The following is a 27261-nucleotide window of genomic DNA, read 5'->3' on the forward strand; positions in this document are numbered from 1 at the left end:
ACTTGATTCTCCGGGTTGGCGGCCAAACTGCCTCTTGGTGGGCTCGGGAAGGGGCGTCAGGGCCAAGGAGCAGGTGAGCGGTGGGGCCTCGAACCCGGGCTCTGGCTGCTCGGTGCACCCCCTCCGCCCAGCAGCCCCCCGGGCTGCGTCCTGATCCCCGGGCCTGCAGGGTGCAGGCCTCGCGGGCTTGGGGAGTATTTCAAGAAGGAGCTTCCACTGGAGGGCTGCTGAGAGTAGGCGACCCGGGCAGCTGTGAGGCCTCAGGGACCCAGAGTGACTTTTTGCAGCAACAACACGCTTCTTTAAAATTCCCCTTTTGCTGAGAAAACACAAACACGGAGATCGTTTTGTTGTTGTTTAGTCTATAATATCAGTTATACCTTCCTCTCTCTGAACCCGGAGAAAACAAAAAGTCCCTCCACGTGGACACGAGGCCACAAGAATCCACAGACTCTTGCCAGCTTTTTGGTAACACGGGAGCCCCTGCGGGGCTCACCCACTTGGACGACATCAGCTGAGCGACTTCCCTGCGCTCCAGGAAAGGAACGGTGCACGCTGAGCGTCCACCATCCAGGTCGTCGTTCCCCGCCTGGGCCTGGAATCTCCTGTGTGAACCGCCTTCCCTGGCTGGTCTCCCAGGATGAGAAAAGCCCCAGCAAGAGGGGCCAGGAAAGTGCAGGTCCCGCCTCCACCCCGCCTGGTCCACCCTGAGAAGAGCCGCGTACCGGCCGGCACCTGAGAAAAGGAACTAGGTGACACGTGTGCTCCAAACCGTCCAACCAGTCAGCACGCAGGGCTGGAGCCGCAAGTTCAGGGGTGGGGGAGGCATTCTAAGTGTGCAGCTGTCACCTGCCAGATCGATGCATGATCAGAAATGGACGTGGTGGAGGGGGACCATGGCAGGAGGAGAAGAGTCACATCTTCCAGGAGAAGCATTAGGACCTCATGTCCCAAAAGCTCTCGCTGAGCAGGGGAGCCTGCTGGCCTGGACGCACAGGAGCTCAGAACACGCAGCCCTGCTTCCAGCAGGTGGCCGAGCGCCGCTACCGAGCACATCTCACCCTCCCCAAAGTCGTCTTGACCTCAGCAGCCCACAGGGAGGAAGAGCAAAGCTGGAGCCCTGATGGTGGAACCCCCGCCGTTCCTGTCTCCTTGGGGCACTGGCTGCTTGTGGCCAGAGAGGGAACGCCACCCTCACGCTGAGAGGTGGAAGGATCCACGCAGCCGGGATGCGAAGGCGGTCCTCCACACTCGGGATGTATGTGCAGCCGCCATCGGGGCGGGGATGAAAGGAGGGACCAGCCCCCTGCCAGTGGGCTCGGCCCGTGTGGCTGTCTGCCGGCCCAGGCCCTCACCAGCACACCTCCATGACCCCGGGCAGCCTGGGAGGGGTCCCAATGCTTCCAAAAAGCACCTAGCTGCCCACAGTGGCAAACCAGAGGTGCTCAAAGACGGTAGCCCTGGCCTCTGGGGATGCCGTGAACTTTGGAGTGTGGATGGCAAAGGTGAACAGCTACAGAGATACACCTGAAAGCTTCAACAGCCCGCCTGGCCCCCAAAACTGCATCTGGCCACCCAAGAAGCGTCTGGCACCCCGAGAACATCAGGGCCCCCGGGTGGTGGTGGTTCACCTCTCTCCCTTCAAGGGGGGGTGACGCACCCGGCGTCACCCAGGGCCCCAGCATTCTCCGATCGCAAACCAGGCGGGGAGGTGACTTCCCACTGCTCTGCTCTCGCGGGCTGACCTGAGTGCTGCCCCCGACACCGCGTCTGCCGAGCCCGGGCTTGAGGGCCGCGGGCCCTCTCGGTCACCTCGTGCGTGCTCCGCACTCGGCCTCATCCAGCTGCCCAGCCCAGGGCCCGGCGCAGCGTCGGCGCGAGCAGATGCTCAGATGCGTCACTCCTGCTCCGAAGCTGCCACAGAAGTGGCACCAGATGGTTTTGTCTGCCGATCACCTCCGCCTCTTGACTCTGATTTCACAGCAAATATTTCAGCTCCTCGGGGTTGCCCGCAGCTGCGAATAGGCTGGCGGGACGGGGAGCGGGGCTGTCGGACCCACAGCCCCTCTGGACGGCAAAAGCCTGGCTGGGCGCTCGTGCCGCTAGCAAAGCTGGGGCGATCTGGGCAGCAGCCGGCCGGCAGCCTGGACTCCAGCCGTCCCGCTCTCACCCGGGACCCCGCAGTCCCGGCGCTCTACCAGGGGCTCCTTCAAGGCCCCCGTTTCCAAACTCTGGCACCCGGCCTGTGTGTGTGCCGTGCCCTCGAGGAAGAGCTGTGTGTGGTGGCCGTCAAGGACTTTCCGTCTGGGACATCATCCCAGTTCTGGGCTGGGGGTGGCTCCCAATTTCCCCAGTGGATCCTCTGTGCGGCTGGAGAAGCCCCCCGGCCCGCCCTGAGCGCGTCTCCTGGCCGCTCTGGCTGCTGACTGGCCTTCTCCTCCTGTGCCCGTAGATGCTGAGCTGCTTAGAGCACATGTACCACGACCTCGGCCTGGTCAGAGATTTTAGCATCAACCCCATCACCCTCAAGCGGTGGCTGGTGAGTGTCAGGCGCCCCCGTCCCCCCGACACAGTTTCATGGGAATGGACCGTGGGCGCCTTCCTGATGGCCCTGGGCTTCCCACAGACGGAAGCCGCGCTTCCACGAGAGCCCTGCGGGGACGGTCAGCCAGGTTCTGCCCGTCCCCCTCCCCCAAAACCTAGGCGCGCGGGCTCAGTAGTTGTGGCACACGGGGCTTAGCTGCTCCGCGGCATGTGGGATCTTCCCGGACCAGGGCTCGAACCCGTGTCCCCTGCGTTGGCAGGCGGATTCTTAACCCCTGCGCCACCAGGGAAGCCCCAGATCTTTCTTTTTAATAAAATACTGCTCACAACCAGATGTTAAAAGCCTGTGGAAGATTTGATGGTGGCTGGGGACCCAGCGCCCCGCATATAGTCCCCCAGCTCTCCCCGCAAGCTTCACGCCCCAGCGTGGCTCCTCTGGGGACACCTTCCCCGGGGTGGGATCGTGGGGGCCATGGTGTGGCCCCCGGACATCCTCAGGCCCCTGGGCCCCCTGGTGCTCTCGCCCTCGGGAAACGGGAGGGTGGTTGGATGAGGGCCAGGTGGGGAGCAGGCAGCTGGCACCGGGAGGAAGGTGCCAGGAGCCGGCGGGAGGGGCGGGCAGCTGGCCACAGGGCGGGCTCTCGCCTCCGCAGCTCTGCGTGCATGACAATTACCGCAACAACCCCTTCCACAACTTCCGCCACTGCTTCTGCGTCTCCCAGATGATGTACAGCATGACCTGGCTCTGCGGGCTGCAGGTGGGTCTGCGGGAGCCCTGCCCGGCGTGCTCCGTGGGCACATGGGCGCCCACCCCCCCCGCCCCAGGGACAGGCAGGTCCTCCCCCCCGGGCCGAGATCCAGGAGAAATTTTCCCAGATGGATATCTTGATCTTAATGACAGCGGCCATCTGCCATGATCTGGACCATCCAGGCTACAACAACACGTACGTACGCGGTCTTCTCTGTCTCTTTTTCCCTTGTAAAGGGGCCTCTGGGGATCAGAGGTGAACTTTTCAGCTCAGCCCTCTGCCAGTTCCAAGCTGGAGCGGTCGGCCAAGGCCTCGTAAGCCCCCAGCTCCACCCCACCTCTTAGGACATGGCTCGCCGCTTGGGACTGTGTCCGGGGCCCGGGCCTACCGGCGCGGGACCCTTGGAGGTTACCAAACCCAGGGGAGCTGCCGTAGCCCTCTGCGTCTGCACCGGCAGAGCCCCAACGGCAGCAGGAGCTCCCTCCCCCGAAGCAGGCGGGGATGCCCGTACACACGTGGACGGGGAGGGGCAGCCCCACCCTGGTCTCTGGATCTCACTCCCCCCGTGGGCAGCTTCCCCAGCCCGTTTCCGACAGGAGCAAAGCAGAGGCAGGGGCTGTGACAGCAAGAGCAGGGTTGTGGACGAGCGGGAGGTGGGAGGGTCCAGGGCAGGCGTGGAGCCAGGAGGACGGGCCAGGCTTCGCTGGAACGTTGGTCCGCTCCCGCCTCTGGGGTGAAGGCCCCTGAGCGCCACACCACGCACCTGCCAGAGTCCAGGCCGGGTGGCGCTGGTTTGTGATCCTAGTGACACATTGGCGGTTCTATCGGATTCGTGTATTTGCGTATCGCGTATCACTGGGCGGGTGACGATGCCAGGTCTGCCCGAGAAGCGTGCCGTCGTTTGTCAGGACCAGAGCGGATTCCAAGGTGTGGACGTCTGTGCCCCTCCGAGGAGGCGGCCCCGTGGGCATCCGTGCCCTCGGTTCACACTCGGATGACGTGGCCGAGCACAGGCCCGCCGAGGGCCGTGCCCACAGCAGCTGACGAGAAAATGCACCCCGGTCCTCCGCATACTGAAAACGTCTGCAGGGTGTCTGACCATTTGGAGGGCACGCGACGGGGAGGCGCTGAGGCTCCTTGGTGACCTCCGCTGTTAGGACTACAGCAACTTGGGGGTATCCGGTTGGAGGGGCAGCAGAGACCCAGGAGAGCCAGGAGAAGGGGGCTCCTGGCACGAGCAGAGTGCGGTCCCCTCCATCCCTTCCAGCTTCCGTGCACCTCCCCACCCCCCCCGCCAGCGCTGCTGCCCTGACTCGAAGGCGCCTCTGAGTGCGGGTGCCCGAGGGCCCTTCCGCTCTCTCCTCCAACCCCAGGTACCAGATCAACGCCCGCACGGAGCTGGCCATCCGCTACAATGACATCTCGCCCCTGGAGAACCACCACTGTGCCGTGGCCTTCCAGATCCTCAGCCAGCCCGAGTGCAACATCTTCTCCAGTGTGCCGGCGGAGGGCTTCAAGCAGATCAGACAGGTGTGCGGGGTGAGGGCACGCCCACCGCAGAGTGGGAGGCACCGGGGGGACGGTGGGCCCGACCAGAGAGTAGGAGCCCTCTCTCCCCGTGCCTGAGGCTCCCAAGACCTCCCAGTCCCCCACCAGGGATCCTGGGGGACCGGCCCTCCTCCCGAACCTCCTCCAAGGCCAAGCGGCGCCCCAGGAAGAGGTGTGCGTCTGGCACGCCTGCACGGTGTTCCATGGACCTGCGGATCACGGCCACCATTTAATTGAACCCTTTGAGATCGGTCCTTTCTCATGTCACAGCCCAGGAAAGTGAGGCTGACACAGGCGAGGTCACTCGCTCAAGGGAGCAGGCCCTGGGCAGACACGTCTGCAGCATCCAGCCCAGCAGAACCCCGACCACTGTCCCCTAGGCCCTGCTCTTGTCCCCTGCAGCCCCACCACCCATTTCAGAAGAGACATTTCTGCTGCTCAGGGCACTTTGGGAAAAGGATGAGGGAGGCCAGCTGTCTGGGGTCAGATGCTTCCAACTCACCAAAAGTGACGCCCCTACACACACAGGAGGTCCCACCGCACGCAGCCCTGTGTCCCATCCTCTGGCGTGTTCGGGGGAGGGGCGATGTCAGAGAGATCTTGGAGGAGTGAGGTGGGTTGAATGATAGCCACCCCCCAACCAAAAACAAAACCAAAAAGGTATGTCCTCTTCCTGACTCCCCAGGACCTGTGAACGAGTCTTTACAGACATAATTAAATTAGGAGCTTTAGATAAGGTTACCTCGGATTATCCATGTGGATGTGAAATCCAGTGACAAGTGTCCTCATAAGAGACACACAGAGGAGAGATACAGAGAGGCAACAGGGGCAGGGACAGGAGTGATGTGGACACAAGCCAAGGAGCGCTGGGGCCGCCAGAAACAGGAAGAGGTAGGGAATGGACCATCCCCGGAGCCTTCAGAGGGGACACCTTGGTTTCAAGACTTGCGGCCTCCAGAACTGTGAGAGGCTGCCTTCCTGCTGTTCCGTCCCCCAGCATGTGGCACTTAGAACGGGAGCCGTGTCCACGGCATAGGAGGAGCCACACGCCGCATCCGTTCAGTGTCTCAGTGGCCTTGCTCCAAGATGCACTAGAGCCCAGGGCCAGGACACACTCCCCTCCCTCCAGGAGAACTGATAGCTTCACCTTATCAGACAACAGCAGCCTCGTTCCCCATCCTTCCAGCTTCCAGGCAGTCAGAGCTGAATCAGGGCTTAATTACCGCCCTGGTTGCATCACCGATTCCTGGTACAGTTATCTCCCCTTTATCTGCTGGCTTTCTGGCCTCCCTTCCACGTTTATGGAACCACCCAGCAGGCACACGCTGGAGTGAGTCTTTCTGTGAGGCAGGTAAAGGGGCAAACCCCGAAGAAAGGACCCTGCCTTTGTGCCGCCCCTGATGGCTGCCGGGTGAGGAGCCCTGCCAGGGACGCGGCCCAGGGAATTCAAGCAGCTGAGCCCCTTTGTGCGTGGAGTACTCAGAGCAGCGCCCCGCTCCTGCGGGGGAGCCGCACCCCAGGGGACGGGGCCCTCCTCGTGCCGCCCGCCACGGGGACACAGGCTGACCTTGCCCCAACACCTTACTGACATTAACACTTCCTAAGGGTAAAATCCGTTGTCCCAATTTTTAATAATATTTCGTCCTTGAATATTTTGAGGGATAACTCATCATAGGGACAGATCCTTCACTAGCAACACAGTTAAATCCTTACTGAGAAAGCGCCCAATTGAAAAGGCCAGTGATGCCCCATTATTTTTTTTTTTTTTTTTTGCGGTACGCGGGCCTCTCACTGTTGTGGCCTCTCCCGTTGCGGAGCACAGGCTCCGGACGCGCAGGCTCAGCGGCCATGGCTCACGGGCCCAGCCGCTCCGCGGCATGTGGGATCTTCCCGGACCGGGGCACGAACCCGCGTCCCCTGCATCGGCAGGCGGACTCTCCACCGCTGTGCCACCAGGGAAGCCCGCCCCCCCATTTTTTATCTGTCTTGACTGATTTGAGTTGTGTATTTGATGTTTGTGGTGGTGTTCTCTTGGAAAAGTAGAACACCATACTCAGCACAGAGGTGTGTTCTGTAAATGTTTGTAGGATGGATGGATGGATGGACGACTGAATAGATGGATGGATGGATGGACAAGTGGGTGGGTGGGTGGATGGATGGATGGATGGGTGAGTGGACAAGTGGATGGGTGGGTACACAGATAAATTGATGGGTGGATGAGTGGGTTGATGGATGATCATGGTTTCAAATTATGTTATTTCTACTAAACAATACTGGGTTAACAAGGTCAAAATATTTGTATTAAAAAACGTATTTGGGGACTTCCCTAGCGGTCCAGTGGTTAAGACTCTGCACTTCCAATGCAGGGGGTGCGGGTTCGATCCCTGGTTGGGGAACTAAGATCCCGCATGCCACATGGCCAAAACAAAACAAAACAAAACAACCTTTATTTCATCCTTCCCTACAAATTCGTTAATAGAAGAATGCTATTATATGATCAGACTTTGATCGCTCCCAAGCAAGATAAGCACATATCGTCACATACAGATTAGATAACAGGAAAAAAATACTCTTGGAAAATAGGTCACTGACCTCCAACCACAAGCTCTGGAAGGAACAAACCATATATCTAAATTACTACCTCAGCGGGAAGCATTTGTCCTTGGCTGAAAGCATCTGGACTTCGCAAGGAGACACATGCTGAGCCTGCCCTCTGCAGGTGAATGGTCTTGGTGGGCCCGATGCGCTGCCTTCTCCAGGGACACAGCCTGTGTCCGGCAGCCCGGGGCTCGACCCCCAGCCTTCCACTCGCCAGCTGAGGCCTGGGCAGGCTCCCCAGCCTCTCCGGCTCTCGGTTTCTTTATAAAAACGAGGACGGTGGTTCTCAGACACGCCCGTGGCGTCGGCATGAGGCCCAGATTAAGTGGTATGAGCAGAGGGTCCTGCGTACAGCAGGCGCTTACTGAGTAACTGTTGGGATCGGGCCCCGCGTTCACACTTTGCCTTCGCTTCGCAGGGGGTGATCACGTTAATCCTGGCCACTGACATGGCGAGGCACGCGGAAATTATGGATTCTTTCAAAGAGAAAATGGAGAACTTTGACTACAGCAACGAAGAGCACATGACCCTGGTGAGCGGCTCGTCTTCCCTCTGGGGGGCTGGCGAGCGAGCGCCACCCCCAGCGCAGACTGGAGACCGGCGCGCCAAAGGAAAACGTGTAACCTCGCCTTGCAGCGCGGTGTCGGTAAAGCCGGCTTTCCGCGTCCTGGCACTTACCGGGGAAAGCCCCCCGTCACCCCAGCTGGACCCCCTCTCCTAGTTAAAGTCACCCCTTTCCCATTCCCCCATCTCATTCAGATTGGAAGGTTATAAGTAGGTGAAGGTAAGCCTGCATACAGAGGCCTGGCCAACACAGGGGAGCGCCAGGCTGGGGGGCAGAGGGCAGAGGGCAGAAGCCAGGGCCGCCTTGGCATTTGTGGGACTGCTCCCCCCGTGCTGGGGGCGGCAGAGGTGGAGTCCTGCCCTGGATGCCCCTTGGGCCAGCCGGCAGGACTGTGGTTCCCACCCCTGCATCGCTCCCCAGTGTTCAGACAGCAGGGTGCCGAGGCCGGTGGGCGCCCTCCCTGCTGTTACATGAGGATCCCCTTCACCCTGTGTCTCTAGCACACCTCTTCAGTGCTCTGGGGTCCCGGCACTCTCCACCCGCTGGGGTTTTTTTCGTCATCTGTTAAACCTCTGTCTCCAGGCGATACCGTCTGTACATTTTTTACATATTCTCGACATCAAGAAGACACTTCCGAGCTTTGCAGTGTATAGTTCGTATGACAAAACATCCGTGTGTTCAAGGGGCTTTCGTGCTACTGAGGCCCCTCCAGGAAAGATCCTGACCCTCGGGGGTGCAGGGATGCCCCGTCTTCCCCCTGCAGCGGGAAGTATGTCCTTGTGGGGGGCAGGGGGCAACAACGCTGGGTCCCCCTCCGCCAGCATCACCCGCCCTCCTTCCCTGCCGGCCAGTGACGGTGAGTCCAGACGCACAGCGCTGTGGGATGTGTCCCGTGTCGCACAGCTGATTCCAGATCTCTTCTTTCAGCTGAAGATGATCCTGATTAAGTGCTGTGACATCTCTAACGAGGTCCGTCCGATGGAGGTGGCGGAACCCTGGGTGGATTGTTTATTAGAGGAGTATTTCATGCAGGTAGGAGCATCAGATAGCGTCACGCAGCGTCACGCCTCTTGGGCTTGTTAGCCCCTTAACAGGGTTCCTGTTGGAAGCGTGACGGACGGGCCAAGGTGGCCTCCGGCGTTACCGCCTCCGGAAGCCTTCCCAGCAGGCGCACGTGTAATTTGAGACACGAAAGACAGGGACCAACAGGAAAAGCTAACGTCAAACTGTTACCACATTAGTGCCCCTGTTACCACTAGTTAAACCCCCTCCCTGGGCCCCCCCCGCACCGTTCGCACGACCCTGCAGGCCCAGCGGGCACCTAGTTCGCACTTACGGCGTCCCCATCTTCCCACGTGGATGATGCGGGTGGTTCCGTCGGCTTATTAGCTGTTTCTCTCTTCCTCTCAGACGATGATCCTGGAAGCCCCCAGATTCCACGGGTGTTTCTTTCTTTAACGTTGTGTCCTCTGCCTTCCCCGAAGAGCGACCGCGAGAAGTCGGAGGGCCTTCCCGTGGCACCTTTCATGGACCGGGACAAGGTGACCAAGGCCACGGCCCAGACGGGGTTCATCAGCTTCGTGCTGATCCCGATGTTTGAAACGGTGACCAAGGTGAGCGACCCAGCAGTGATAACCACACGTGTGCGCACACACGCACAGGCGCACGCACACTCACACGGACACACACGTGTGCACTGGCCGCCTGCCCCGCCCCCTGGGCAGCGACCCAGCAGCAAAGCCACCCCATCCTTGGCCACCCTCCCCCATGGTGTCTCTGGGCGCCCCCCCGGGGCCCCGCTTCCCAGGGCACCCGCCAAGTCCCTGTCGGCCTTTCAACTCCGCCTACAGAAGCCCCTCTAACCTGCCCCCCACCCCACCCGGCACACGGCTGACACCAAGTTAATCCTCAGCAAGGAGCCGGCCTCTGCCTCTCTCCCGAGCCTTCCATGGCTCCCCACTGCCCCCAGCACAGGGCACACGGCCCCCCGCCCTCCCAGGCCCTCCTGTCTTGCAGGACGGCCCTCGGCTCCTGGTCCTGCCTTTCTTCAAGCCTCCACCTCTGAGCCCACCCTCCTTGGCCTGGGTGCCCCATGCCCTGCTCAGCAACCTTCCAGAGCTCCCTCAGCACACGCTTCCTCAAGCCCCGTGGCTCCGTTCCGCCTAGAATGTGTCTCCCAGTCTGCAGCTTCCTTCCTCAGGCTGCGGGGTCTTCCCCGTGGGCACCGGGTGCCAGGGCACAGCAGGGCGATGGTGGCTCCCACAGGTGGCAGGAGCAGGGCTGGGGAAGCACGAGGGGCTGCGGGCTGTGTGCACAGGGCTCCCTGGGGCCCGCCGGGGGGTCTCGGAGTGAGAGGCAAGCCCCTCAGAGCTGAGTCTCAAAGGTAAAGATGCTCAGCAGGTGGCCCCGGGGCGGCGGGAGCCACAGGGCCAGGCCTGAGCATGGAGTGGGCGGAGGGGTCCTGGGCCACGCAGCGGCGGGACGGGGGCGCGGGGGCGGGGAACAGCCTCACCGCTCCCGCCCCGGGGCTGCCAGGGCTCTAGTAGGCAAGGTTGGCGTTCGGAAGATGAGAGCCTGCGGGCTGGACAGTCGGGGGTCCCTTCAAGCAGAGGGCAGGGGGTGGCTTCTGCCAGGTCCGCGAGGACAGTGTGAGAGCGGGAAGGAGGGACCTGGAAGGGGTGGGTGGGCAGCGAGCGGGGGCTCTCCTCCCCAAGGGCTCCCGGGACTCATTGACCAGTCGGCTTCAAACCTCGGGCACCTTGGATTCCGCCGCAGCCGAGAGGGTCCAAAAGTGCCCCTTGGACAGAAGCACATTTCCTGTGCGGCTTTTCTCCCGGGACGCACGGGACCTGGCACGGTTTTGCACCAGCGTTTTCTGCGAGGGTGAGCAGCTGTTGAGAGGGCCCGTTTGTTCCCTCGCAGCTCTTCCCTGCGGTGGAGGAGCTCATGCTGCAGCCCCTGTGGGAATCCAGAGACCGCTACGAGGAGCTGAAGCAAATGGACAACGCCATGAAGGAGGTGAGCCGGGCTGCCGCAGGCGCGGGGGCCGCGGGGCCCGGCCACACGGCCCGGGGGGCCCTCCAGATAGGAGCTCGTGCGTCCCACGGAGGAGAGGGGTCAGTCCTCGGGGAGCTCACGGCATGGAACACGCAGAACCTCGGGCAGAGTCGGTGCCCCGTGGTCGCAATCGCCCACGGGAAATGCAGAGCATCACAGCGCCTCGGCTGCCTGCATCCCCTCAGAGCAGCGCCCTGGCCCCGCGCGGGTCCCTCACCTCCTCCCGGGGCTGACCTTGTGCAGAGGGAGGGCGGCGGAAGAGACGCTGCCCCTGGCACGGGAAAAGCCACAACCTGGCCACAGGGCTACCACGCGGCAGCGTGGCACCTTGAGGAGGGTCTGGGTCTGGCTCCAGGCTGCTGTTGGGATTGATCCTGTGTTTCAGGGAGGTCCAGTTCATAGGCTCAGAGCTGGGGTAGAGGTTTTCAGAAAAGCCCCAGAAGCTGGTCTGGCCAAGGCAGGACCCCAGTGTATGGAGATCTGCTTCAGGTCCCCCTGCCTCTTGGGACCCCTGGGACCTCCCCCCGTGATGTCCAGCCACTTGAGTGTGGCCTCCCTTCCATCCACCCTCCCACCCCCTCTCTCCGGGGCCCGTCCCTGCTGCCTCGGGCTTGGTCCCCCTCTGGCCTTGGCCGGTGTTCCCCCGCACCCACCCAAGGGCCCCCTTCTGTGCCATTTGTCCTCACTGCGGGCAGGGCCCCGCCCCGTCTTTGCAGCCAGGAACTCCCACTGCGCCCCGCTGAGCCTCGGTGCGGCTCTCGACCTCCTTCGTGTACAATGCCGCGTGCGATATGGTGCTCGGTAAATGCTGATGGGTCGATGGGCAATCCAGGCTGGCAGCCGATTCCTCTCCTCGGATTCTTCCCCCAAGAAGTCACAGACGGGGCTTCCCTGGTGGCGCGGCGGTTGAGAGTCCGCCTGCCGATGCAGGGGACACGGGTTCGTGCCCCGGTCTGGGAGGATTCCACATGCCACGGAGCGGCTGGGCCCGTGAGCCATGGCCGCTGAGCCTGCGCGTCCGGAGCCCGTGCTCCGCAACGGGAGAGGCCGCAACAGTCAGAGGCCCGCATACCGCAAAACAAAAAAAATTAAAAAAACTCTCAGCATTCCAGGTGAAGGACTGAAAAAGGGAGTGCTGGGGAACTCACAAGTACTAAGACATTGTAGAGAGTTAAGAGCTCAGGAATGTAGGGGCTTCCCTGGTAGTGCAGTGGTTGGGAGTCCGCCTGCCGATGCAGGGGACACGGGTTCGTGCCCTGGTCCGGGAAGATCCCACATGCCGCGGAGCGGCTGGGCCCGTGAGCCATGGCCTCTGAGCCTGCGTGTCCAGAGCCTGTGCTCTGCAACAGGAGAGGCCACAGCAGTGAGAGGCCCGCGTACCGCAAAAAAAAAAAAAAAAAAAAGTCACAGACGGGTCCTGAAACTCCAAGAACCTAAGAGCAAATGAAGCAGAGAACAGGTGTCCCCCTGCTGAGCCCCCTGACAGGAGGGCTAAAGGGGCCTGACTCCCCAGGGTCAACTGAGAGCCATCGCTGCGAAGGCCTCAGTCTCCAGGTCCCAGGCCAGCCGCCTAGAAGGGCCGTTAGGACGCTCCAGTGCCCCTTCCTGTTCCCAGAAAGAACAGACCCACAAAAGAGGTGAAAGGGTCTCGGACTTCGCACCCGCATCCACCAGTGCGCTGGCGCTGCATCTGCGGCCAGCATGAGTGCGAGGACCGTGGCCGTGTGCAGTGAGGCCTCTGACCGCAGGGAAGGTGGCCCGTGCAGAGCTGTGGTCCGGGAAGCTCCCCCAGGCTGTAGACCCCAGTCTCCTCCCGCATCTTAGCATCTGCAGCCCCGGGAAGGTCTTGGGCAGACGAGCAGTCACTCACTCACTGGTTCCTGGAGCTTGATTTTTGCCTTCCGTATCCTCTGTCCTGGTCACAGCAGAAGGCTGAGAGCCTGACACCTGAGAGCACCGCGTCAAGAGAGAAAAGCAGAGATGGGGGAAAACGTGAAGGTAATGCTGTTCTGAACGATGTCTCAGTGTATACGGTAGTCCAGACTGAAATGGGGATGGCGTGGAAATCTGGGAAGGAAGGAGGGACGGAGGGCAGGAAGGGAGAGAATCTGAATGTATGAATGTTTTTAAATGAAACGTTTCTCCCTTGCATATAATCTTTACAATTAGGCTCTGAAAGGAGCCATGCCTTAGAAAAAGATCAATGATTAGCATAGGTACTACTTTTCAAAAATAAAGTCTTTGCTTATGTCGCTGTAAGCACTTCCTGCGTGCTTGCATTTGGAACGGGTAGAAGGCAAACCAGCCCATTCGGCCTCCGCGTGGTAAGGTCACACCACACACGTGTATGAGGGTCACTTGGGAGATCCTCGCTTATAGAGCAGTCAGGGTACAGGGCATGAGAACTGGGTTGGTTTCATAGAGGCGAGGTGGGTACCAGGCCCTGGCATCCAACAATCCTTGTTCTGAGTCCGGGCTTTGCTAATTACAAGCTGAGTGACATGCACAAGCATCTCGACCTCTCTGAGCCGCAGAGCCCCAGTCTCTGAACTAGAGGCAATAATCCCACTCCTCTTGCTTTAGTGATTAAACGCACGGAGTGCCGGGACAGAAGAAGTGCTCATTGCCCGTGTGTGAGCCTGTGACATTTGTGGCATTGCCCGCACATTTCCGATCCCACAAACCAGCCGTCTTTTTCCTTTTCCAAGCAGATCAGGCCTGAAGAAAGCCGAGTGCTGTGGGCTGCTCTCCTGGACCCGGCCAGCTGGGCTTTGTGGGATCAGCCCCGCAGGGAGAAGTGGTCCTGAGCATCTGCCACCATGAGATCATGTTTTCTAAGAACCATTTTGTTCACTGATAACAAAAAAAAGGACTTCACGATGCTGTACAGAATTTTTACTTTTAAACTGTCTTTTAAATAATATATTCTTATACAGAAATGGGTACTGTCCTTTTTCTTTGGTAGTGTTGTGTATCCCGGGCTGCTTCTGATAAACCACAGGAATCTCCCCCGCTTCCCACGGGGAGACAAAGGACACTGTGCTTTCCTCACCCGTGTGTCTCAGAGCGATGGCCTGAGTGATGTGCTGCGTGCCTCCGTGTAATTCAGCATTAAATGTCAGACCGGTGCCCGGAGCGCGGGGCTGTGCGTGTCCTGTTTGTGAGCTGCGAGGGGGATGTTGGGGGCTGTGTCCGGGGACGTGAGGCCGGAGGCAGCTCGGTCAGGCTGCGGGCAGCGTGAGCCCAAGAAGTCCACGCGGGGTACCGAGCACCGCACGCTGGAGCCCGTTTCCAGCATGGGAGCTCCACGTTCAAGTGGGCAGATGGGCAGAGGAGCCGCGTTCACTCAGCACATTTCAGGGCCCCCGTTTCAGGGGATGAAGCCGTCCTTCTCTTCCTGCCTTTGTTTTAGCACTGGGGACGTCCTGGGTGGCCCTGCGCCCACAAGGGGAGACCCAGCCCCAGGCTAGTTCACAGTCAGGCTTCACCAGGTTGCACACACCCGAGCTCTCACCCAGAACCCCCTCCCCGTGTGCGTTTAGACTCCTCAGTGCTTCCCGGGGCCGTGAGCTCCATCTCCGTCCCCCCAAAAGCATCTGCTCTAAACACTGACTTTAAAGGCCATCAGCATAATCTGAGCTCTGTGGACATTTCATCTGCACGTTGGTTCCGTTTCCCCGGAGCATCTATTCCCTCGTGGTGAATTCCAGAATATCACTTCCCATCTTTGAATAATTCATTTTTGAGCTGTGAAATGTTCCATCTCTCCTTGAATTCAGTTCAATATGGACAGGGGGCTTGGGTTCCGCCTCTCTTCTTATTTTTGTTTTTCATTTTCATCTGCTAAAGCCAGTACATACCGCAGCTTTGGCTAAAATACAACCCAAACTTAGTACGTGTTTAGATATTGAGGCCTTCGACCTGCACGTCATCCTATACAGACACTTTATCACCCGCCCTCCCAATCGGCGAGGGAACGCGCTGAATGGCGCCTTCTGTCTGCGGGGTTACGCCGAATGCCTACCTCACCAGACTCTGCCCCTGATCAAACTTCATACAATGATTACCGCATTTAACACCCATGCACACCCATGCACAAACACAGCCACGGGTCCACACACGTGTCCACACAGGCATACACATACACATGTATCCACACGTGTGCACACATGCTTGCGTATACACGCAACCACCCGTAGGTGGTACACATGTCGACACGCGCACATACTTACGTACACGGTGCAATCACACGTATGCACAGGTGCCCACACACGTAACGCTTCTGTGCGCTGTACACATGGTCATAATGCACATGCGTGAGCATGTGATACAGAGGCACGTGTGTGCGCACATACTCATGTCGCAGATACACACGCATGTGTGTCCACACACGCATATACACAACCGCGCGTACGTGCGTGTATACACCTGCACACACATATACACTTACACAGGCGATCACGTGTACACGTGTGTGTACACATACACACACACACTTCATCTGCATGACTGGGTTAGGTTATACCAAGTCCTGGGACAATGAGATCGGCAGACAAGAGGAGAGACCGTCCTGGCAGCACCTGTGACAGTCTGGGTCCTTGTGAAGCCAGCCTGGTCCCTTTAACGGGATCCCTTAGAGCATCGGGATCCCACTGAAAGCTGTCTCACACGGGACGTCCCTCCCTGTGAGCCGCAGGAATACTGCCAGCCGCCCCCCTGCTGCACAGACCAGCCCCAGAGCCCACGGACGGGGGCCCCATCCAGCCGGGTCAGCCTGCACACACCCGCACCTGGAAGGCCTCCTGCCCTGGGGCACCACACACGCTGGCTGAGTGACCGCGTAGGAGACGGAGGGTGGGGAGGCGGCGGCGGCCCCCATCAACCTCAGTGTAAAGTCAGAGTGAAGGATAAAAGGCTCAGGGCCGACCCCCGTGGTGGGAGACCCCACCTTGCAGCCCGGCCGCGCCTCCATCACCTTGTGTTCATACAAGGGGACAAGACAGCGCACTTTTCTGTGGTTTTTCTCCCCCAGTAACTTCTCTGAGCCGTCAAGGAATGACGCACACGTGTCAGGCAAAGACTGGATCTCATAAACCCCGACAAATCCCCTTCCTAAACGTCATCGTGGGAGCTCAGCTCTGAGGGCGCGCTGCCCTGGGAACACAGCTACGGCCGCCCGCCTCTCCACCGCCGTCAGAAAGGCCGTGCAGCCGCTTGTGATTTCAGCTCTGACCTCACAGCTAAGAAGGAAGAAAGGAGAGCTTCATCTGTCTAGAGGGTGTCCCCGTGGCCAAATGCCCCTACCCCACTGTCTCATGCTGCCTGCCGTGTCTCAGACCACGGGCACCTCCCGTGGACTCCTCCAGCCATGATTTCTGAGGCCAGCGTGACATCTTTAACCAAGCCACGCGGGAAAGTCAATTCAGTGTGAGGGTTGAACAAACACCACACGTACTAAGTACTTAACCCTGGGTAAGCAGGCGTTGGTGGGAACCGTCGGCTTGCAGGTCGCTTCCGGCAGAGAAGATCCAGGCGCCACAGAGCTGCCCCACCGGGTCGGGGTGGCAGCAGGAAACGCCGCCTCCATCCTGACCCCACGGGCAGCAGCGACGCCGGTTCCCTCCCCAACCCAGGAACGGGCCCCAGACAAGAGGCTTCTTTCACTCTTACTGCTCCTCCAGTGTTACCGTGAGGGGAATTTTTAAAGTTTAAGTCAAAAGAATTTAGCTGTAACCTGTCTGAAGGGCAGATAAGGTGGTCGCTGCGGATTTGGAGGGGGCCGTTCTCCGCTGGGAGCCGAGAGGACCCGGTGAGGGTGTTGGGGATTCCAAGTGTCTTCAGGCAGCTTTTCCCAGCTTCAGGCTGGGCTTCCAACCCGTGCCAGGGGAGATGGGGGGGCAGCGGGTACCACAGTCTCGGGAGCTTGGAGGTGGGTGCCTCAGGTAGGAACCAGGTCCTGGGGGGTGAGTTCCCTTGTCATGGACTGAATTGTGTCCCCCAAAATGTATACTCGGAAGCCATCACCCCCAGCACCTCAGAATGTGACTGTGTTTGGAGGTCGGATCTTTAAAGAGGTGATTACGTTAAAATAAGGTCGTTGGGGTGGATCCTAACCTGGAGGGCTGTGTCCGTGTAAAAAGAGGAGATGAGGACACAGACGCACACAGAGGGATGCACGTGAGGACACGGGAGGGGACGGCCATCCTCACGCCCAGCAGAGAGCCCTCGGGAGGGACAGGCCTGCAACTCCTTGATCTCGGACTTCTGGTCTCCAGACCGCACGAGAATAAATGTCGGCGGTGCTCTGTTACGGCCGCCCCAGGACCTCACACAGCCTCATCACTGTGTCCAGGGACGGCCAGCATGGGGCCAGCACCGCGGGGTGCTCAGGAGTGAAGCCGGGTCCCCCGCGACACCACGACCTGCAGCCCGGCAGCTGCCCCTCCTGTCCCGGGGCCGCTGCTTGTCCCGGCGGAGAGGCCTTTCCAGCACCCAGGCCCTCCTCACAGGCATCCCCCTGGGCACACATCCCACGGGAACACCCCACCGGGTTCCCCCAGTGCTCAGGGGACCTGTGAGCTGGGAGAGAGGCCTGAGGAACGTCGGGACCGTCGCCTGAGACGCGAGTGGGCGTGCTGAGAGGAGGGGGCCCTTCGGAGCTGCCCAGACGTCAAGGTCACGTCCACCCAGCCAGGCCTTCCCACCCGAGGACCGCTGGCTCGGCCGCAGCCAAAGGACCCACACCGAAGCCCAGCCTCAGTTCCTTGGCTGCAGAAGCGGAGTTAGCATGCCGGCTGAAACAGGCGTGCAGTGGGGTGGGGGAATCTTCTGGTTTTTCCTGTAGTTTCCAAATTTTCTGCAGTGGCTGGTTTTACTTTTCTAAGTAGAATAAATAAATAAATGTTCTTTTATTTTTAAAATGGGACACGTAAAAGGCATGACTCTCTAGGGGGGAAACGTTGGCGCCCGAGGTGGAAGGTGTCGGGGGCAGACGGGCTTTAGCAGCCCCAAATCCCCGCACACTCTCAACAAGCCCGATTCCAAATAGGGACCCGTCATCGCGGTCACCGACGCGCCCAGGGTCTGCAGAGCCAAACCACGGTTCCTACACTTTTACATTCGTAAGGAGGAAAGTATCCCTTCCCGGATCACGTGCCGGCTTTCTTTTGAAACGACATGATGCCCTCCTGCCCAAACTAGTCCCTTTCCCAAAGCACGTGCGTTGGTGCCACTCTGGGTGTCCACCCCGTCGGAGCTCCGGGCCAGTGGGAAAGCCATAGAGGATCGTTGGGACGCCACGGGTCCTGTGCACTGCTCGTGGCGCACGCAGGGTGCCCGGAACCTTCAGAAGGAGGCAAGGGTCACCTCCTGAAAGGCCAGTGGGCGGGAGAGGGAGAAGGGAGGGCCCTCCAAGCGGACGGCCCGGTGGGCGGGGAGCTGCAGCCCTCGCTGTGTGCTTTCTGGAGCAAAGAGCCGAGTCCTGCTGGCTGATAAACGCGGTGAACCAGGCAAAGATCCCAGGAAGCAGCTTCCACACGAGGGGACGGCACGACAGAGGCCCCAAGGCAGGGAGGAGCCCACGGGCTTGGAAGCCCAGGGTGTGTGGGGAGAGGACCACCGGGTGTCCGGGTGAGGCAGGGGCCTGGGCCGCCGGTGCCCTGGGGCTTGTGGGGAAGGACCGGGCTCTGCCAGGGGCGCAAGCTGGGGCCGCATCGTCCAGGGAGAGATGCAGCTGGGGTCTGAGGGACCATTTGGACCTAAGTCCAGCTGGACTGGCGGTCAGTCGTAAGCATCAACCCTCCTGGCTGCAAGCCTGCCCCATGGCCCCGCTGCTCCTGGTGATTTGGGGAGACTCGCATTGTTTATAAAGGATAGGAGCCCTACAAAAAATGATTTCCCTGGACCCCATACACCCTGGGGGTGACACTGGTGACCACCACCCATTAGGGGCTCAGACATTTACCCATCAAAGGAATGAATTTGAGTTTGTGGTCACTAACCTAGAGAATCACTAAGAGGAAAAGTCATCCTGCACAACGTGTGTGTGTGTGTGTGTGTGTGTGTGTGCAAGCACGAGCATCTGTGAGCGTGTGTGCACCTCACTCCCAGCTGAGAGGAGGGACGCCCCAAAGATAGCACGCATCCATCCTTGGCACGGTTTTCAGACTTGGCAGTGAACGGGGTAAAACTAAGAACATTCGGGCTTCGTTAAGGAACAAAGAGACAGGTGTGAGGAGAGGCGGCTGAGGCAGACACGGTCCCTCACGGGGCAGCGAGACGCGTGTTGGGCCTGCAGCGTCCCACGGTGACTCACGGCCATGAGAACTCTGGACTAAACTGCCGTTTTCCTTAAAATTAACTCTACAAGGAATTCAGAATGCGTTGGCCGTGCCGATTAGAATGTAACAGGAGATGTTCGGTGACTGCAGCCGCTGACCGCTCTGCCTGTTCTCACCGCTGCTGTGATGTCCAGAGGCACCTGCCCTTACATAGCCCACGTGTGTCCCACAGATGCTCATCGACCCCAGGGCTGCAGCGGGCATCGTGGCACGCAGCTCCCACCTCCATGGAAATGCTGCTGACTGCACGGGCCGAGGATGCCTGCCAGTCTGGTATATGCACTGTGCCGACCACAGTGTACTGGTTGGGAAGGAACTTGGCAGAAACGTTCATCTGTTTATGTATCACCCTCTCCCCTCGGACAAGCCCATCCCTCCTGAATGGAAACTCTGGGAGACTTCCAGAAGCCCAAGCTGGCTCCTCCAGCGGCAGCCCCTCCACTGACGTCCAGGCCAGGCTGTTTCCTTTCCTCCTTTTCCTGCGCTGGTCCAGCTTCTGCCATCAGGACGGGGCGTTGTCTAGAGGCTGCCTGTTCTGCAAAGAATCTGGCAGGACTGGGTTTCAGCCCTTCTGGAATCCTCTTCTCACTGCTGGTGTGGACTGCCCACCTCCTGTACTCGTGTCCTGGAGCCGCTGTGACAAAGTACCCCAAGCTTGGTGGCTTAAAACAAGAGAAATTTATTCTCTCACGGTTCAGGAGGCCATAAGTCCAAAATCAAGGTGTTGTCAGGGCCGAGCTCCCTCTGTAGACTCTAGGGAAGAATCCTTCCTCACCTCTTCCCAGCTCTGGCGGCTGCTAGCCACCCCTGCTGGTCCCTGGCTCTTGGGGACATCACATGGCCTTCTCCCGTCGTCTCTGTGCCCAAATTTCCTTCTTCATGTGAGCACACCAGCCACTGGACGACAGCCCAGCCCAATCCAGTGACCTCACCTTGACTTATGACATCTGCAAAGAGCCCGTTTCCAAATACGGTCACACTCACAGGCACAAGTGGTTACAATCTTTGGGGGGCGGGACATAATTCCACCCCCTACACCCTGGCAGTCTTAGCTTCCCCATCTGTCAATTTCCACCTCTCTGGCTTGTTGTGAGAATTAACTCACTAGCGTGTGTCGAGTGTTCAGCAGTGTCTGGCACCCAGCTCTCCATCAACATCAGGTACCCTCAGGAGCCTGCCTGCATCTCTCTGTGGGTTAAGGCATCATCGCAGGAGGCCATCAGTGATGTACATCCCCTAGGCAGGGAGGTAGCTCTGTTGTTTGGGGGCGTCTTCTCTTGGTCAGGCTTCCTCAAAGGAGCCAGGTTCTGCAAGAGGCAGGTACCTGGAGGAAAGGAGAACAGCAGGCTCAGGTCAGATGCAGAGGCAGGAATGGCCAGTGGGGTCTCTTTGAGAGGACTGGGCACTGAGCACAGAGTGACTCAACAGGGAGAACTGGTAGAAATGGGACAGAAGGAAAAGGATGGTCTGGATGTAAGAATCCAGGAAAACAAATGATGACCCTCTGCTTTGCCAAACGCAAACCTGAAATGCCGCCTTCAACCACCTGGGTACGAACGGGGAGTGTGTCAGTCAGCTCTTGCTGTGTAACAAACACCCTAAAACTCAGTGACTTGAAACAACAACGTGTATTGTTTCTCAGGGCTTCGTGGGCCGACTGGGCAGGATGGTTGGTCTGGCCCAGTTCAGCTGGAGCTGGTTGGTCTACATGGCCTCGCCCACACACCTGGCAGTGTCTGGTGTCAGCTGGAGTTGCAGCCACGCGTGTGTCTGTCACCACGTGGCAGGTTAATAAAATGTGGTGGCAAAATGGCCCCAGCAGCAAGAAAGCATAAGCCCCCGGGGCCCAGGCACTTTTCAAGTCTGATCAAGTACCACAGTCACTGTGTCCCATCCGCCACAGCAAGTCCCTTGGCCAAGCCTAGAGTTAAGGGGTGGGAAATAGGGCCCACTTCACGACAGACAGAGCTGCAAAGAACGTACGGCCATTTGCATCTACGAGAGTGGGTACGACCGTGGTGTAAAATACAGCTGGCATTGTTCTCCAGTCTCTTCTCAATGCCCGTTTCCTCCCTGACCTCCAAGCCCCCCACCCCGTTAGTTTTTCTAACCCGCCCAAGAGTTACTTGATTTTAGACGTGAAGGCACAAGACCAACCCTATGAAGAGCAGCTGAGAAGTTGTCTTCACGTCCCGGTGCTGTGATCCTAGAACGCCCATTGAAGGGCTTCAACCTATAAAGCTCCTGAAAGCTTCCCCAAGGTCCTTGGAGCGACTGCCGCAGCTCCCCTGTGGGCTCTGTTATCGGCACCCGCAGCCCCAGTACTGATGGGTCTGCTTGTCTCAACCACGGGAATCAGGTAAGAATCACACCCAGCTGGCCAAGCCTTGTGAGCAAAGGAAGACTTTCCTACATCTGGTATAATTTCGCCTCACCAGATTTTATACATGGTTATTTACTGTACCTAGCCATCAGAGGCATCTAATTCAAGTGTAAAGAATTTTTAGACATTATCCTTGAAGCAGAAGCATGTAATTAAGGGATTCTTAAAAATGAGCGCAAGGTTTTATTCTGAGCCCCTAAGTGCTCACAGAAACTGTCATATTTGGCCTTTCAAATGGTTGGAGGGCAGGGTCATTCCATTTTCTGAGAAATGCAAAGATTTGGTGTTTTCAGGCAACTGTAAGGCAGGAGGATGACAGTGTCTTACGAGTGGGAGAAACTTCACGTAAACCAGGAAACATCCATAGGATTTGACACGCAGCAACCACAACCACCGTGTGTTTCCAGGGCATTTAATTTTATTGGAAAGTGTTCCTTGAATAATGTTAGATTGGGCAAGGCGGATACAAATGGTTTGTTCTTTATGACCCTGATTTTGTTGAAGAAAAATGTTAACAGGTATTTCACAGGTTATTCCTGGGTGAAATTACAAGTGATGTTTTTCCAGCACATTTTCCTCAATTCCTATAGTGAATGGGTATCACTTTTTCGTCAGCAGATAGCCATGAACAATATTATATTCTGACAAGGTAGCTTGGCCAAAAAAGCGACACCAATAACCGAGCCTCAGAGGCTGGATGGGTGGCAGATGAGAAGTTGGGAATATTGGACCACAGCCCCTGTACATAGCGCCCTAGCTGGTCTGACGAACACACCTCTAAGCCTCCAAGTAGGTGATAATGGTTTTCTTTATATTTATTGTCAGAGAAACCCTACCCCCATAAAGGTAAAAGCAGCCATACTCTTGAGGTTTCGGTAGCCCCGCCGTGGGGACCCCGGGGGCTCTGGAGTCCTAATGCTCCCCACTGGGACTGCAGACACGGGGGCTCCCTCAGGGCTCCCTGAATGAGACGGTGATTAGGGAGTGGGTGTTCAGGGCTAAACTCGATTGGGAATTGCTGGTGCATAATAAGGTGTTTAATTACCCAGAATCAATCACGCAACTTGAACCGAGTGAGGGAAGTGTGGAGTTTGTGGAAATAAGCATGGTGGTTGAGTTTATTCACTAACTGCCTTATGTTTTCATTCTCTTGGGCACATTGGAAATCTAACCTTGCCCATAACCTTGCGAGCCTCCAGGGCACCTGCCTGATACGAGCAAATGTGTCAGACCCCGCATTCCACCAGGGACCTCCAGGTCAGGTCACGTTGGCACATTCATTAGAATTGCAAAAAAAATCCCATAAGCATTAGGAACCTTTTTTAAAAATCTCGTTCTCATTCTCTCTCATTCACCACATGAGTAAGCTAAGCTAATCTCTGACAAGTGAGCTGCCCTCCCTGGCATCTGAAGAAAACACCTGAGCACCCTGGGGTGGGTGAGGATGGGCGCCCAGAAATGCAAGGGAGGCAGGTTCTCTGCCTTCCTGATGGTACCTGGTCTAGCGAGCAAGGTGCTCAAGGATGCTTGATGAACATACGAGTGAGTGAAGAAAGAACAGTTAAAAGGCAGGTACTTGGAATGTGGTTTATGCCGCTAACCTAGAGGAATCATTGGGTCTACTGCTCTGGTTTTCAGCTGAAAGGGTTGCTAGCATTGCATTCAAATTGACTTCAAGGAAGCTTGGAAGAGTGAACGAGAAGGGAAATGCACGGGTCTCCCCACAGGTCAGACCACTCATTTCTGATAGGATTTCACAAAAGCCCCTGGGAAAAAACTTGCGGTATTTTCTCCATCCTCTGTGACAAGCCGCTGTCCATCACTTCAGCTAAATAGATCCTCCAAGTGTTTGTCTTTAGGAAAAATACATCTGCTTTTGTTCAGAAATGAAGGGGCATAAAGAAGGCACATGTGATTGCAGAAAAGACCAAAAAGGGTATTTTTCTCCTGTTTATAAAGGGAGATTTTTCTCCTGTTTATGAAGGTATTTTTTTCTCCTGTTATGAAGGGTATTTTTTTCTCCTGTTATGAAGGGTATTTTTTTCTCCTGTTATAAAGCTGCAAAAGCGGCTTCGCCACTGGAGGCAGTCAGGCCGCCACCCTTGTACAGCTGTTACGCGCCTGCTGATGAATGAGGGGCCGCGAGGTCAAGCAGCCCCTGGGGAGAGAGGCGAGAGAACGCTAACCCACGAGGTCTGCAATTCTTCATTTATTAGCCGTGTCATCCTCGCTGACCGCAGCCTGGCCTGTGAGTCACCGTTTATCACCTGCTGTGCCCACAAGGCGGATGGGCACTCCTCTGAGCTGCCGGTGCAATTGGTCACTTCCAACAAGCACTGCTTCCTGGGCAGCTGAAAGGAGCCCCCAACTCAAGGCGAGGCACCTGGGTCTGATCCTTCCTGGGTCCAGGTGAGGCTATGCACACAGCACCGTAGCTCTCGGGGCCTCCACGGCGTGGGCCCCTCCCAGCCCCTCCAGCAGGATCTTCTGTGGTTCCTTTAAATTCCCCACAAGGAGATGCTCGTCATCACAGCCGGGGTGGGGCAGGGTGTGGGACACTCAGTGACCCACCAGTCCACAGGCTGCATCCAAACCCCCAGGACACTTTCCAGCTCAGGGCCTGCACCCACCCTGGGACAGCCTCCAAGCCCACAGCCTACCCGCCCCCCCACCCCCGCATTCCCACATCTCGGGAGGCATCATTCAAAGTCAGCAAGTGAACTGTTTTCTCTGCAGGCAGACTTGTCTGGCCTCAGGCTGCTGAGGGCCTCACTGGTTCAGCAGGTGTCTGGAGAGGCCAAAGGGATCCGGAAGAGGTCTGCCTCACAGAGAGAGTTCTCCCAGCACCGAGATGCTCAGGAACCACGTGGGATCCGTGAAATTAGCTTCTCTTTGATCTTATAACCAAGAAAAACGATCTCTTTTTTTTTTTGGCCATGCCACACAGCTTGTGGAACCTCAGTTCCCCAACCAGAAACTGAACCCGGGCCCTCGACAGTGAAAGCGCTGAGTCCTAATCTCTGGACCACCAGGGAATTCCCCAAATGATCATTTTTTTTAATTAACCTTTTTATTTTGAGATAATTGTAGGTTCCCCTGCTGTTGTAAGAAAGAACACAGAGGGATCCCATGTGGACTTACCCAGATTCCCCACCGCCATGGTAACACCTTACAGAACTCTGTACCGAATCACCACCGAGCTGCTGACTAATGCAGTCCGGACACAGAATATTCCATTCCCACAAGGAGCCCTCTGCTGCCCTTTGACAGCCTCCCCCTCTTTCCTTCCACCCCACCCCCTCCTTAACCCCTGACAATCACTAGTCTGTCCCCCATCTCTAAAAGTGTGCCATTTCATGGATGTTCCATAAACGGAATCACACAGCATGTGACCTTTGGGGTTATTTAATCCAGCACCATATTCTCTGGAGGGTCATCCAGGTCCTTGTGTGCCTCAGGAATTGGTTCCTCTTTATGGCTGAGTAGTGCCCCACGGTTGGATGGGTCACAGTTTGTTTACCTGTTCACCTCTTGCAGGGCATCTGGGCTGATTCCAGTTTTTGGCTGTTACGAATAAAGCGGCTACATACATTCCCCAACAGGCTTTGCGTGAGTGATGTTTCATCTCTCTGGGATGAATGCCCGGGAGTGTATTTATTAGGTCATATGCCGGGGTTTGCCTGCTTTTATAAGAAACAGTCAAAACGTTTTCCAGAATGGCTATACCTATACTTTCCCACTAGCAATGTCCAAGTGATCCAGTTTCTCCACACTTTCTTTAGTATTTGGTATTGTCACTGCTTTATTTCACTTTAGTGAGAGCCCATTGTAGCTCTAACTTGCATGTCCATGATGCCTAAGGTGTTGAACATCTGAAAAGATGTGCTCTATGGATGCTCATTGGTAAAATGTGTGCCCGTGTCTTTCGCTCACTTTCAAATCTGTTTGGGGATTGTTGTTGTTTCATTGTTTTATTTTTTATTGGAGTCTAGTCGATTTACAATGTTGTGTTAGTTTCAGGTGTACAGCAAAGTGAATCAGTTATACAAATATTGATACATATGCCCACCTTTTTTTTTTTTTAGATTCTTTTCCTGTATAGGCCATTACAGAGTATTGAGTGGCATTCCCTGTGCTTGTTTGATTGTTTTTGGTGTTGAGTTTTGGAAGTCCTTTGTATATTCTAGATACTAGTCTTCTGTCAGATATGCGGTTTACAAACATTCTCGCCCAGTCTGCTGCTTGTCTTCTCATCCTAACAGCATCTTTCACAGAGCAAACATTTTTAATTCTGATGAAGTCCAATTTACCAACATTTCCTTCTGCCAATCTCAGTTTTGACATCAATTCTAGGAACTGTCCGCCTAGCCCTAAATCCTGAAGGTTTTCTTCTGTTTTTTCTCTAAGAGTCTTACAGTTTTACATTTTAACCCATGGTCCATTTTGAGTTAACCTTTATATGAAGGGTGAGGCTTAGGTTGAGGTTCACTTTTTCCCCTGTGGATGCCCAGCACCCTTTGTTGACAAGGCTGTCCTCCTCATGGAATTGCTTTTGCACTATTGTCAAAAATCAGCTCGGCATGTTTGTGTGGGTCTATTTCTGGGTTCTCCGCTCTGTTCCACTGATCTCTGTGTCTATCCCTCCACCAATACCACTGTCTCAATATAATAAGTCTTAAAATCAGATAGACTGATTCCTCTCATTTTATATTTCTTCAAATATATTTAGGAGGTTTTTTTTACCTTACCATATGAATTTTAGAATAATCTTTTCTGTATCTATAAAATATTGCTCAGATTTTGATAGGAATTGCATTAAACATGTTTTTCAATTTGGGGAGAACTGACATCTTTACTTTGTAGCTCACCTCCTGCAGGCCTTGGTGTGGGGCATTGGACCATCTGGTCAGGAGCCTGGCTAGTTTGGGTTGTTGTTGCCATGGTTATCTCAGTGCTACACTGATTTCCTGGCCCAGGAAGCTCTGTCTAATCGTTCTTTTGATTACTGAGAAAGCAGGGCAGAAATCTCCAGGTGTAATTGTGGTTAGTTTATTTCAATTCTTTCGGGTTTTTCTTCATGTAGTTTGAAGCTCTGTTATTAGGACTGTGATGTTTTCCTGATAGTTTCCTGATAGTCTGACCCCTTCATTTTTTATGTAATGTCCTTCTTTATCTCTAGTAACAATTCTTGGACTGAAATCGACTTTGTCTGATATTAATATCGATACACCAGCATTTTTTTATCTGTGTCTGCACAGTATATGTTTTTCCATCCTTTTAATCTGTCTTTATACTTAAAATGGCTTCTTCTAGACAGCATATAGAGAATAGTATTCATAACACATGAAACAGAATATTTTTTTAAAGAGGCAGAATATTTTAAAAAGCAAACAAAAATTTTAGATCTATGTGTTATGATTCATTGAAATAAAAAATTAACACAAAAAAAAAAAAAAAAAAAAAAAAAAAAAAAAAAAA

At 56.4% G+C, this 27261-nt stretch overlaps 1 protein-coding gene across 3 annotated transcripts in view; it reads left to right on the forward strand.

Moving 5' to 3' along the window:
* Positions 1-14166, forward strand: part of PDE9A (phosphodiesterase 9A) — an 81330-nt gene extending 67164 nt beyond the window's left edge. Inside the window, exons 10-19 of one of the 3 annotated variants that reach the window (XM_024758404.1) lie at positions 2453-2539; positions 3198-3302; positions 3406-3488; positions 4667-4823; positions 7858-7971; positions 8932-9036; positions 9489-9617; positions 10927-11022; positions 12987-13059; positions 13773-14166. In XM_024758404.1, the coding sequence (XP_024614172.1) occupies positions 2453-2539; positions 3198-3302; positions 3406-3488; positions 4667-4823; positions 7858-7971; positions 8932-9036; positions 9489-9617; positions 10927-11022; positions 12987-13059; positions 13773-13783 (960 nt within the window). In that variant the 3' untranslated portion in view covers positions 13784-14166. The remainder of the gene's footprint in view (positions 1-2452; positions 2540-3197; positions 3303-3405; positions 3489-4666; positions 4824-7857; positions 7972-8931; positions 9037-9488; positions 9618-10926; positions 11023-12986; positions 13060-13772) is intronic. The other 2 variants (XM_024758405.1, XM_024758406.1) reach the window with 2 other exon arrangements.
* The last annotated feature ends 13095 nt before the right edge of the window (positions 14167-27261 follow it).

Source organism: Neophocaena asiaeorientalis, unplaced genomic scaffold (genome assembly GCF_003031525.2).
Source record: "Neophocaena asiaeorientalis asiaeorientalis breed wild unplaced genomic scaffold, Neophocaena_asiaeorientalis_V1.1 scaffold45, whole genome shotgun sequence".
NCBI lineage: Eukaryota > Metazoa > Chordata > Mammalia > Artiodactyla > Phocoenidae > Neophocaena > Neophocaena asiaeorientalis.